The 11,480-nt window shown below is 42.6% G+C and overlaps 1 protein-coding gene across 1 annotated transcript in view; it reads left to right on the top strand.

Moving 5' to 3' along the window:
• The window catches only part of PKD2L2 (polycystic kidney disease 2-like 2), a 12,304-nt gene extending 850 nt beyond the window's left edge, over positions 1-11,454 (top strand). The window contains exons 2-14 of the mRNA XM_009322765.1: positions 64-165; positions 385-518; positions 1,789-2,045; positions 2,810-3,031; positions 3,648-3,876; positions 4,406-4,576; positions 6,092-6,273; positions 7,531-7,651; positions 8,390-8,491; positions 9,644-9,723; positions 9,816-9,885; positions 10,715-10,836; positions 11,278-11,454. Of these exons, the coding sequence (XP_009321040.1) occupies positions 64-165; positions 385-518; positions 1,789-2,045; positions 2,810-3,031; positions 3,648-3,876; positions 4,406-4,576; positions 6,092-6,273; positions 7,531-7,651; positions 8,390-8,491; positions 9,644-9,723; positions 9,816-9,885; positions 10,715-10,836; positions 11,278-11,395 (1,910 nt within the window). The 3' untranslated portion in view covers positions 11,396-11,454. The remainder of the gene's footprint in view (positions 1-63; positions 166-384; positions 519-1,788; positions 2,046-2,809; positions 3,032-3,647; positions 3,877-4,405; positions 4,577-6,091; positions 6,274-7,530; positions 7,652-8,389; positions 8,492-9,643; positions 9,724-9,815; positions 9,886-10,714; positions 10,837-11,277) is intronic.
• Positions 11,455-11,480: the final 26 nt, after the last annotated feature.

Genomic DNA, 11,480 nt, shown 5'->3' with positions numbered 1-11,480 from the left:
GCCGGGGACTGAGGGCTCCGTCCTCTGACTCCCCTCTGCCCCCGCCGCCATTTCCCCGACCAGGTGCCGTGAAACCCCGGGTCAGTTGCAGCAGAGAACTGGAACTGAAAACGACCCTGCGGGAGCTGGTCATCTACATCGTTTTCCTGACAGACCTCTGTCTACGTAAGTCATCAAAGGACTGAGGCGACTTCAAATGTTTACGAATAATTAGTGTGTAAGCTGTACCTCTTTCAGTATTTACTCCTTACTCCACCTGTCATCCACCCAAAAGTATTACTTCAGTCAAAATTGCAGTGACTTAAGCGGAGAAGCAAGGGTAGAAGCTGTTGTCATCCTCTAATTTCGGCCTGCGAGCATCCCCTCTTTGCCCCTTCTTTCCAGTGACGTTTGGCATGGTGAGCACGGACATGTACCACCTGAACAAAGCCATGTCCCGTCTCTTCCTGGAGCCCTCCTCCTCTGAGGACGACAGGAGTGGTTTCAGGAGCGTTGGGAGCAGAGCGGATTTCTGGAGGGTAAGGCTTTCATTGCAAAGATGTTTTGTTGGAGAACAGACAAGGGAAGAAGCTCCTAGTGTTAATTCGGAGCAATACAGTCTTGCGGTTCTCCTAAAAGCCGTGTGCTAGATGTGCTTTCAGCTGAAGAAAGGCAAATAACTTCTTAAAATGCATTTGGAGGAATTCTGAGTACAAACAATAATACTGATACTTCTGAATAGTCAGTCAAAGAAAACAATAGGCCAATTAATTGCTGCATCATATTCTCAATATTAGGCTTGGTCTGAAAAGAGCTTCAATAAAACCAGAAAGATTGTGCATTTACAGTTCTTTTGACTTTCAGCTGTTAAAAAAAAACCTTATGATTTCCACTGGGGCAGCCAGGAGAACGTACCATCGTGATTCACCTGGTTTGCTGTTACATCACATCGTATGTCAGTGATGGTTGCAAAACACATCTCTCTGTTTTCACTGCTAGGTGGAGGACTTCCCAAAATTACCAGCATTGCCCAGCTGACAGCAGAAGGCAAAGTTGCTCACCCTACTCTTCCTTAAAAATGGAAATGCCTGGTTTACAACAATTCATTTGGAAGAATTGTACTCCCTCTTATCATGGTGTCTGTTACTGCTAGTCCATAAAACAGTGAGCCCTTGCTATACACTGTGTGTGCTGATGTACTAGAAATGGTTGTAATACATGCTCAGATGGTGCCAGACCATGGGGGCATGTTGTTTTGTACTTGGAATAATTTTATCCCCAAGTTTAATGCTCTTTATCTGCATCCAAGAAACACCCAGAAAAAGAGGGATTTTTTTTTTTCCCCGCTTTCAAAAATAAATACTTCTTCATTTAGATTCAGATGACTAAAAACCTAATCAGAAATATACCCCAAAACAGATTTTCAGAGATTAAGATAACCAACAGATTTTGTTAAAATAACATATAATGTCTGTTACATATTTGTTTAGAATTCAGCAGAATTTTTCAATGAAACCCCGGACAGACGTATGTTGTGGTCTTACCCTGAATAATCCCATTACATGTCTCTGATAGAATTGCATGGGGAATAGAATTGTCTCATAGCAAAAAGATGTAAATATATCATATATATGTATATAAAATATGTAAATATTTATAGGACAGTATATAGGTGGGAATTGTTTGTATTCTAGCTTAGACTCTGTAGCTATAAGTAACCTGAGAACCCCGTAGAGATTTGTATGCTAAAAAGCGGGGTAATAGTCGTATTTAAATCTTTTTAATCTTTAACCTCACTTGTACAAATAGTTTGCAGAGGGACCCCTGTTGGATGGACTCTACTGGGACAAATGGTATAACAACACGACATTAACCCTCCAGAACAACAACAGCCATATTTACTATGAGAATTTGCTGTTAGGAGGAGCCCAGATTCGCCAGCTGAAAGTACGCAACAACACTTGCTCCATCTACCCATATTTCCGTACTTTTTTAGAAGACTGTTACAGTGAATATCGTTACCGAGCTGAAGACAGGTCTGACTTTGGTCTAAGGAATGAATCTGAGTAAGTCATCCTACTTCAGCAGAGAAATGTTTATGAAACCCTAACCAAATCCTTAATGCCACTATTCATCAGTTAGTAACAACTGTACATGCAATTAGCTGAGGTTTTCTCTTGTTTACATTGAGATAAACCATGGTTTTGTTTTTGTGCCAACATTATAGACGGGAATTTGGCATGGGAAATTTATAGTGGAGAGACAGGAAGAACTGGAAACAGCGAGCCCAGTTCAGCAAAAGCACATGTTAATGGATCTATCTCCACTAACATCTCTGGAGAAATGCTCAATTATGAGGCCTGACTTTAAATCACGTTTATAAATTGGAATCATGCTAAAATGCTCTGGAAACAAAGCCAAAAAGCCTGCTTCACACACTTCATTTAGCATTGATTTAACCCAATGAAAGAACATGTGAACATGCCACAGTAACAATGAACTACATAAACCAGAGATATTCCACTTACCCGTAAAGGTTTTAAGGTAATAAACTGTCTGGCCCACGTTGGGTGAAATCGAGATTCATAAGCAATTGCTAGTTTGTGAATGTACTGAGTATTTAGCAAACGAGAAATGGGAATATTTTAAGGCCATATGTCTCGTGCATACTTCATGTAAAGAAAAGTGTTTTTTAAAGGTCTGGCTTAAATGGTCAGTTGTGGATGCAGGAGAACACAATAACTAACAAGGATTGTGTAAAATAAAAGTTAAAGCTTCCTTCGGTCCAGTTTCCATAAGCTGAGCTGCTTTGTTTTCCCATTTCTGATAGGTGGAAATACACCTCAGCCTCCTCGTTATCCCCATGGTACTGGGGATCTATGGGCTTGTACAGCAGTGGAGGATATATGTTCACCTTACCTAAATCTAAGCAGGAGAGCGTGGAGAAGTTGGTGTTTCTCAGGCAGAACAGCTGGCTCACTAGAGGAACCAGGGTTGTATTTATCGACTTCTCAACATATAACGCTAACATAAACCTCTTCTGTATAATCAAGTGAGTTCTTACCTTTAACTACATGTGAAATCCAATTTACTGAGGCATGACGCTTCCATAAGGACACAAGGAAAGGCTGGTCACCTCAGGCATATGTAGCCATGTTTCTCCGGTAACAGCTGGCAAGACAGTAATTCATTAAAAATGCAGAAATTCAGTTAGTGCAGGGAGCAGACTCAGAGCCTTCCTTTCCTTTTTTTTTTGTTTTTGAATAGTTGGTGTCTGGTCTGTACAGCTGGTTGCTGCTGTCTGTTGGAATAGATTTCGTAGTCTTTTGCAAGGTCAAAGACTGGATTATTAGTCCTGTTGTCAGCTAGCGGAGGGAAAAGACTCAGGGTAGGGTGAACGTTTGCTCTTCGGAGACACAATTTCTTTAAAGACTTTTAACGAAACACCATAGCTCGGCTATCCCGAGAGCGTCTCTTTTTCCCCTCAACCTTCCCTACCATGTAACACTCTTCTCATGGGGGACTTAGCATAGCCCTTACAAGATGATCTTACAGATGTAGGAGTTCCAGTAAGGTATTATTAGTGTCGTAAAAATTAGTATTAGAAAATTAAGGGCTGAGATGATTTAAAGGGATGGTAACTAACACCAGTCCCCAATATTTTTCAGGTTGGTGGTAGAGTTCCCTGCTACCGGGGGTGCTCTCACCTCCTCACATATCTACTCTGTGAAGCTCCTCAGATACGTCACGTATTATGATTACTTTCTGGCTTCTTGCGAAATTGCCTTTTGCCTCTTTATCATTACATTCATAATCCAGGAAGCTATAAAAATCATAAAACTGAAAAAGGAGTATTTCAGAAGTGCCTGGAACTGGCTGGATTTGCTGCTGCTGGTGGTGAGCTACCCCTTGACTTTCACCTCTGTGCTTGCCAGCCTAGGCTAGCCCTGGATAGACAGCCAACGAGCCAGAACAGCCCAAATCTGTGTCTGGTTAGAGTCAGTCACCCGCTGCTGTACACTGAAGAGGCCACATGGCCCACCATGGTTCAGCACACTTGAACTCTTTTCTAGCCTTGCTGTCAACTTGCTGCGGCTCCATGTCTTTTCTACTCATTATCCACCCGGTTTGTTTTAGCTTTAATCTTTGCAGAGCAGGGAAGCACTAGTGCATAACAGAGCTAACACAGTAAAATCAGAATGTATGCAGCATGTTACACAGCACAAGCCCAGAATTATCACAGTACAATTACAAATTATTTGGCCGATAGAGTCTCCTGTATACAGTTTATGACAAAACATCTAAAAATCTCGGGTTCTTCAAATCTAACCAAGGGCCTTTTGAAATCAGTACAGTCTTTCCTGTGCAAAGTGACAAGAGGGGGCGTAGCTGGACTTCAGTTTCACTTGCTTCTGCTTTCCTTCAGGTATCCATCCTTGCCATTGCCTTCAACATCTACCGCACTGTAGAAGTGTCCCTGCTAATGAAAGAGCTGCTGTCTGATGCCCATGTATATCCAGACTTCTATTTCCTTGCATTCTGGCAAGTCCTCTACAACAACATGATTGCTGTCAACATCTTCTTTGCTTGGATAAAGGTATTGGTTCTTATTCCCTTTTTTTGCACTCGAGAATCATAGTGTTTCCAAGCATAGCATAAATGTTCACTTGTACCTTTTCATGGGTGAATTGCAAAGGTGGGGCTAAAAGGGAGAATTTTGCTTATAAGATTCCACAAGAGTTTAAAATTACCTCTTTCTCATAAACATGGGACACACAAATTCCAAGACCATCTTAAATAAAAATTTTGCACGTGGGCAGCTGTCTCCATTGGAGCAGCTGGGAAATTACCATGGCCAAACAGCCTCCTCAAACTCAGCCTTTTCCTAGACCCAGTATTATCTGGGTCACAGCCTGACCTATACAGATGGCATGGCTGTAATAGGTGAAGCTATTCATAGCTTTTGTACCCAAAAGCTGTGAAAACAGTAGCTACTTTTTAACTGCAGAGGAAGGCAAAACGCGTCTGAACTTGATTCAGAAGTGGGTTTGTGCCAGGACACCTTTAACTTCATTCTTACTTGCAAATAGATTTGCTGATCTCTGGACAGAGTAGCAAACTTCTCTAAGATTAGGGGCTACTTTTGTTCCTGACCAGGTGCTCTGGGACCAAACCAGTCCTGCATGTTTGCATGCCACTGCCCCTAATCTACTAAACCTTGCTGGCCCTGCCTGGGGTCTGCACCCAGCAGACATCAGTGACTTTGGTTTGGGTGGCCTCGTTGTTCCCAGTGGCTGGATGAAACTTCCCAAAGCTTTGCCTGATCCCAGACTACTTACAGGCCCTCTCTCCCCCAAGGGATTTGTAAAACGCCCAGCACAAAGCAACTGCGAAACAGGCAGGGAAGGTGTTCACATCTGCCAGAAGAGATCACGCTTTACAGTCATGCCCCAAGTACCTGAACATAAGCTATCACGGAAAGGTCATGTCCTTTTAAAATAAACAGGCTTTTGGCCTTCCTCCACCTCCCAGGCCGAGGCTGCAGGAAGAATCGGTTTGGGAGCACTGGCTGTTAACCAGTTCTGTGGACAGTCTTGCCCGTTACAGCCATTCGATACACGTTACCCCTGCATCATCCTCCCCTCAGACCGATTACTGTTAATGTAGTAGCACAGCTGTGTTTATAATGACATTATAACGACTGTCATTGAACAAGGCTTTTGTTCAGGCCTTGTTTCAGACCCAAAGTAAAAGACAGCTCCTTACCAACTCAGCCCATCAGGGAATCCTCAGATACAGGAGGGTGCTATGGCTTGCAGTCTTCTTGACCAGGGGTCCGTATCTGCTAGAGCTCATTACACATACCAGTACCCAACAAAGACCTGCCTACACACTATTAGCTTTAGTACATAAGCATACTTGCCCTGCAGAATATTCATCATCCCAGAAACACACCCAGTCCTAGTTCTCCTTACAGATAGATGCCATGCAACTTATTTCTAGGTATGACTTAACCTGTACGTTATGATTACAGATAACATTCCAGAAATTCTGTTAAGAAGTTGCAATATATTTTGATCCCGCAATAACGATATGTTCTGTTCTCTTGCAGATATTTAAATATGTAAGCTTTAACAAAACAATGACGCAGCTGTGCTCCACTTTATCTCGCTGTGCCAAAGACATCACTGGATTTGCCATCATGTTCTTCATCATTTTCTTTGCCTATGCCCAGTTAGGCTATCTGGTCTTTGGGTCACAAGTTGAAGAGTTTTCCACTTTCCAAAACTGCATGTATGCTACTTTCTGAACTTTTTGATACAAAACCCCGAGTCAGTGCAGGTGCAAACCAGTTTCTGCTAAGCAGAACTTAAGAGTACAGGTGTCCAACGCTTAAGCTTATTTCATAGAGAAAACCCAATTTTATTGGCCCTACAATCTGTTTACCAAAGCCTTCGTATGTTCAAAAGAGACCACACGTGCATTAAACAGGTCAGGGAAGCTCAGGAGTAGTTCACCCTTGGAGCTGTTAGTCCCCACAGCTCTCGACACAGCTTTGCCGTGTGTAACCAGGCCCCTGGGCAATCGGGCAGGCCTGGCAGCCAGCTGTTCTCTTTTGCCTCTTCCAAAAGCAGGAATCTGACACTTCCCAGCAAACATGCCACTGGGTACGGGATACAGTCCCCAGCATGAAAACTGCAGAACCGCTTGAGAGACCCAAGTGGCTCGGAGCACAAGCTGAGCCTGTTTGCAAACAGGAATTACAGCTCTTTTAAGAAAACATCCAGCTGCCCAGCCAAGGGTCCCCAAATCCCATCTGCTGGCTCTGTTACTTTCTTCCCCAGATTTTTGTCAGCCACTCACTGTAGCAACAACATCAGATCAATTCCAAGAGCCAGCTGGCACTGGTTTTGATGGTCCTTGGGCCTTGTAGCAACCCTAACCTGTCACCCGCAGTGTATGTTGTGTTTTAGCCCATGGCTACATTTCTTACAACTTCAGAGAGATATCTTTAGTGTACCAGATTGTTTGAAAGCAGCTTTTCATGTAAAATTAAGGCACTTCTAAACCAGAAAAATAGCTCATTGTGGATCCACTTGGATGTGAGACTGTTCTAAGATGCTGCAATACAGAGAAATAAATATTTGTCTTAGCTAGGAATAAAATCCCTATAGGGGGACATAGGGACTTGTACTGTTACCTTCTGTACTAACAGAAGATGAGGGATCACGAAGCTAGAACAGAAGGGAAGTATTAAAAAAAAAAACACAAAACCCCCAAACCAGATGATTTATGCAAAATGAAAGTATTTTTTCATACAAGCCACTTAAAAATTCCTTTGTACTTTCAAATTCTCAATTATATGTTAAATGCCCAATTTACCATTGCAGTATTATCCTGGCTTGCCTTTTGATTTCAGTGACTAAGGTAATGGTGAATCAGTCTCAATTGTATCTACTGCCTTTTTTTTTTTTTTTTTTTTAAATAATGCTTACAATACTTCTCTTTAGGAGAAGCCAGTCAACCTCATTCTTGTATTTTTACTGCCAGCTTTACACAGTTTCGTATTGTGCTGGGAGATTTTAATTTTGAAACCATAGAAGCAGCAAACAGGATCCTTGGACCTATTTACTTCATCACATTTGTATTCTTTGTGTTCTTCATATTGCTGGTAGGTATCATCTTAAAAATGCTTATCCTTTTGCATAAGCAGCAGAGAAGAACTGTTGTATAGTGCTCCGAAACAGTGTTTTTCACCCCAAGGTGGCACTGGGCTTGCCCTGGCTGCCTCTCAGTACACCTGGGCAGAGAGATGGACCAAACTCTTTTACAAGGAGTTCCCAGCAGGCAAGACATTTTGCAGCTCTCCCTTCCTCCAAACAGCCACAAACAGGGCTTTTGCACCACAAAACAACCACGTTGCACCTTTCACTCTACTGCAGCACCCATTTCTCAAGATTTTAATTTCTGAAAACTTAATTGGGTGCTCTTGAAAACTGCATAAGGTCAGCCTTGTCAGGTAGGAAGGTTAAAGAGAGACTTTGATGGGACCGTGTAGGTGCAGGTTTGCTTTATCAGTTAGATTAATGTTTTCACTAATTGCTTCAGACTGAAACACCACCTGAAAAAGCTACAAGTATATGACAGGAAATCCGTTACCTCCAAGGAACTGGGCCTTTTAGCTGATACTGCAGATGGGAAATAAGTGATTCGTCTCCCAAAAACATTCCCCAAGACCCTTAGATTATCAGATAATTTAACTGCATTAGGAGCACGTCTGCACCCAGCAAAGCTCTTCAATTCCATTAGTTACGTGCCCTAGCATGGAACAGCCCCCAGAACAACAGCCCCAGCATAATACAAATGCTATTTCCAGAAACAAATATCTAACTGCATCCTTCCTGTGCAGAACATGTTTTTGGCTATTATAAATGACACCTATTCAGAAGTCAAAGCAGACTTCGAAGTGATACCCAGTCAAGAACTTCAGATCAGAGACCTCTTCAGACAGGTAAGTGAACACTTCTGTAACTATCTCATTTAATTCAAGATAAGAGGAGGAATTCTAAGCTACATCACTAGCAAAGAGCCTTAAACAGCTGGGCCATAACCATTTAAGAACACGCAATATTTGATTTTTCACTTTAAATAAACATTTGACAGATACAGAGACATCCTTCCATCAAACCCATAGGAGCTCCTAATGGTAAGAGTAGCACATGAGTTAGGGTGCAAGGAGCCTACCTTTACTTCACCCTTTTAAAAGCAGTATTTAAGACCAGCCTGGTTTGTGATATATCCTGTCATCAGCTTTCTTCAGAGCTTACTGTTGCTGCTCTTCCAAACTGAGAAACTAAAGATCATCTCTGCATGGGAAGACAAGTAGAAATATGTACCTTTAAAACTCCACAAAGTTCAGACCATTTTTATGTGCCAGAAATGGGTACAAAATTAACTTTTCAGTTCAACTTGAAATTATGACCTCCGCCTTTCCTGCCAAATGCATACACTGAAGCCAAAGAGATTGCATGCAGTTCTGCTGCTGGGACAAGTCAGTACCTCTGCCTAGAAACCTGGCTTTCACTGGGGAATGCAGCATCACCAGTGAGATAAGTAAGACAGAGAGGTGTGGGATGAGACCTGCTCATTCAGAGCGTTTCTTCAAGTCGGCCTGCGCTGACCGCTCTGTAGAGGAGGGCTGGCAGCCGTATCTACCTGAAATTTTCCTGTCGGATTTTATGAGTGGCACAGACAGAAGTTACATTGCTTCTGCAAAGCCTAGCTTTCATTAAGGAAAAGGAAGGGGGAGTCCCTGGCCAGGATACAATTAGCAACAGCTCAGCTTAGATTCCCCCACCCAAGCTCATTCTCCTACTTATCTGGGACTATAGTAAGAATAAACTGAATATGCCTGAAAACAGAAACTCGCTGGATTTGGTTGGCTATTACCTTCAGGGATTTCATGACAAATTTGAGATATAGCAGGGTAAATTCTCTGAGCTGAGCTAAGGGAACAAAGAAAGTGATAGGCTGGTGGGGTTTCTGTTTAATTGCCAAGGCATTATGCTGACGGTTTGTTCCTTGCGTTAAAGTCCTTGTGCAAAAGTGTCTCTGGTTAAACACAAGCCATTTAACATGCCAGACTTTCCCTGTCTCTGTTCAGAGTTGCAAAAAGGCCCTCATCAAGCTCAAGTTGAAGAAGCCAGAGGTGGATACAAATGCAGCAGACGAGAGCTTGGAAAGGTAGGATCTCAGCATTTGCTGTTACCCCCTGTGCTGAGCACAGACCTATTCTCACAGGACTTCTGTCTCTTCTCATTTGTGTGAATGACAAGCAAGGAATTTTCAGCCACTAAAAGAAAGGATATTTCTAAGCTTTCCAATGGAGACAGTGCTGATGAAAAGGTAGGCTTTATTCTTTCCTATATTCTTAGAAACTGCTGATTATATTTCAGAAGTTGGATAATACAGAAGGAGTCACAGTTGTCCCACTGTTACTTACAAAAGCTATTTCTCCACAGGATACTATTTTTAACATCATAGGAATAGCAAAAAAGCTAGACCTATAAATAAAGAAAAATCACTAATTATGCCCAAAACTTCAAATGAAGGCTTGTTCAGGCAAGGTCATACACTACAATAACAGAGCTGGCAGTAGGGCGAGATCAGTGTGTCTTAGCAATGGTATAAAGTTGTGAGCTGGGCATTTGCCCAAATGTTAAACGGAAACAGATGTATGGAAAACAAAACAAGTTTCACAGCAATCTGTTGGGTCATAGGCTGCACCTGCAGCAAGACGACAGACTACTGTAGCTTCTTTTTGCTTTACAAAAAGGTGGTTTCCAGCAGTCTTTGGTAGTTCCGTATCTGGGGTAAGCCTGCGCAAGTACTTCTAAAACACATTTTTTAAAAAATCCCTTCTACAACAAGAGAGGGAAAAGCCCCCTGGCTAGCTGTAAACACTACTACACACAATGCTTGCAATCTCTCTGAGAGAAGAAACTGAGAATACTCGGCAACGCTGAGAAGAAATGTGTATTCCTATATCCTGTCTTTTTCCTAGAAGGAAAATCTACTTTCAGATGGAGAACATTTTTCTCCCCAAAGCTGCATGTATCTTTTCCCACATGCACGCCCCCTCCCTGCATGAGTGACTGTGTTACAGGTGTCCCAGTGAGCTTTGTCTGCGATTTTTTTTTTATTTTTTTTTTTAAATCCCTCCGGTGTTGAATAGAGCCATCTGAAGTTATCAAAGCTACAAAAAGGGACAGAAAAACTTCGTCAGAAGTATCCATCTACTGAGGATACGGACTCAGGCACAGCTCAGAGCTACGTCTCCACTGCAGAATTCCAGCAGTAAGTGTGTGTGTGTGTTTCTGCAGTCTTATTCCCATCCCCAGGCAGCTGCAGCCCTAGCTGAAACCCTCACCGAGTGACAACCTGAGAGACAGAAGATCAACACAAAGTCAGTGATTTTAAGATATTTTAAGTGCTCTTATACTGGCTGACAACAGCTGCCCTCAGGGAGGGAAGAAGGAAACAGAAGAATTTAGTAGAGCAGCTTGTAAGGAAGTTAGTCAAGAATGAGGTGGGACAAGAATGTAAAATATTGTGACTCTTCCAGAACTCCTCCTTGTGGCTGCCCAGGGAGGGGGACAGAGACCCTGTGCTTGCGAAGGGGTATTTCAGGACTTAGACCCTTGGCAGCTGACACAAGTGAGCAAAGAGGAAGGTTGCAAATGCAAGTTTAAGGGCAGCGCCATCTCAAGGATATGTGGCTGTATTTGTGTGTTCTAGGCTCTTCAGGTATACAGCTGAGTTGGCAAAGGAATTAAATAACACTAATGCAAAACTCAGGAGAATTATGAAAAGCATGCAACAACTGAAGGATGCTTCAGGCACGACAGCACAGTAAAATGCATGAGCTCATCTGGTAACAGAGATGGCCTGACTCATCACACAGCTTAAATAAATCCAAAGTCGCCATCTCCCCCTGCCCC

The sequence above is a fragment of the Pygoscelis adeliae genome, unplaced genomic scaffold, assembly GCF_000699105.1.
Source record: "Pygoscelis adeliae isolate BGI_AS28 unplaced genomic scaffold, ASM69910v1 Scaffold34, whole genome shotgun sequence".
In the NCBI taxonomy this organism is placed as follows: Eukaryota; Metazoa; Chordata; class Aves; order Sphenisciformes; family Spheniscidae; genus Pygoscelis; species Pygoscelis adeliae.
This window is presented reverse-complemented; position numbering and strand designations above follow the sequence as displayed.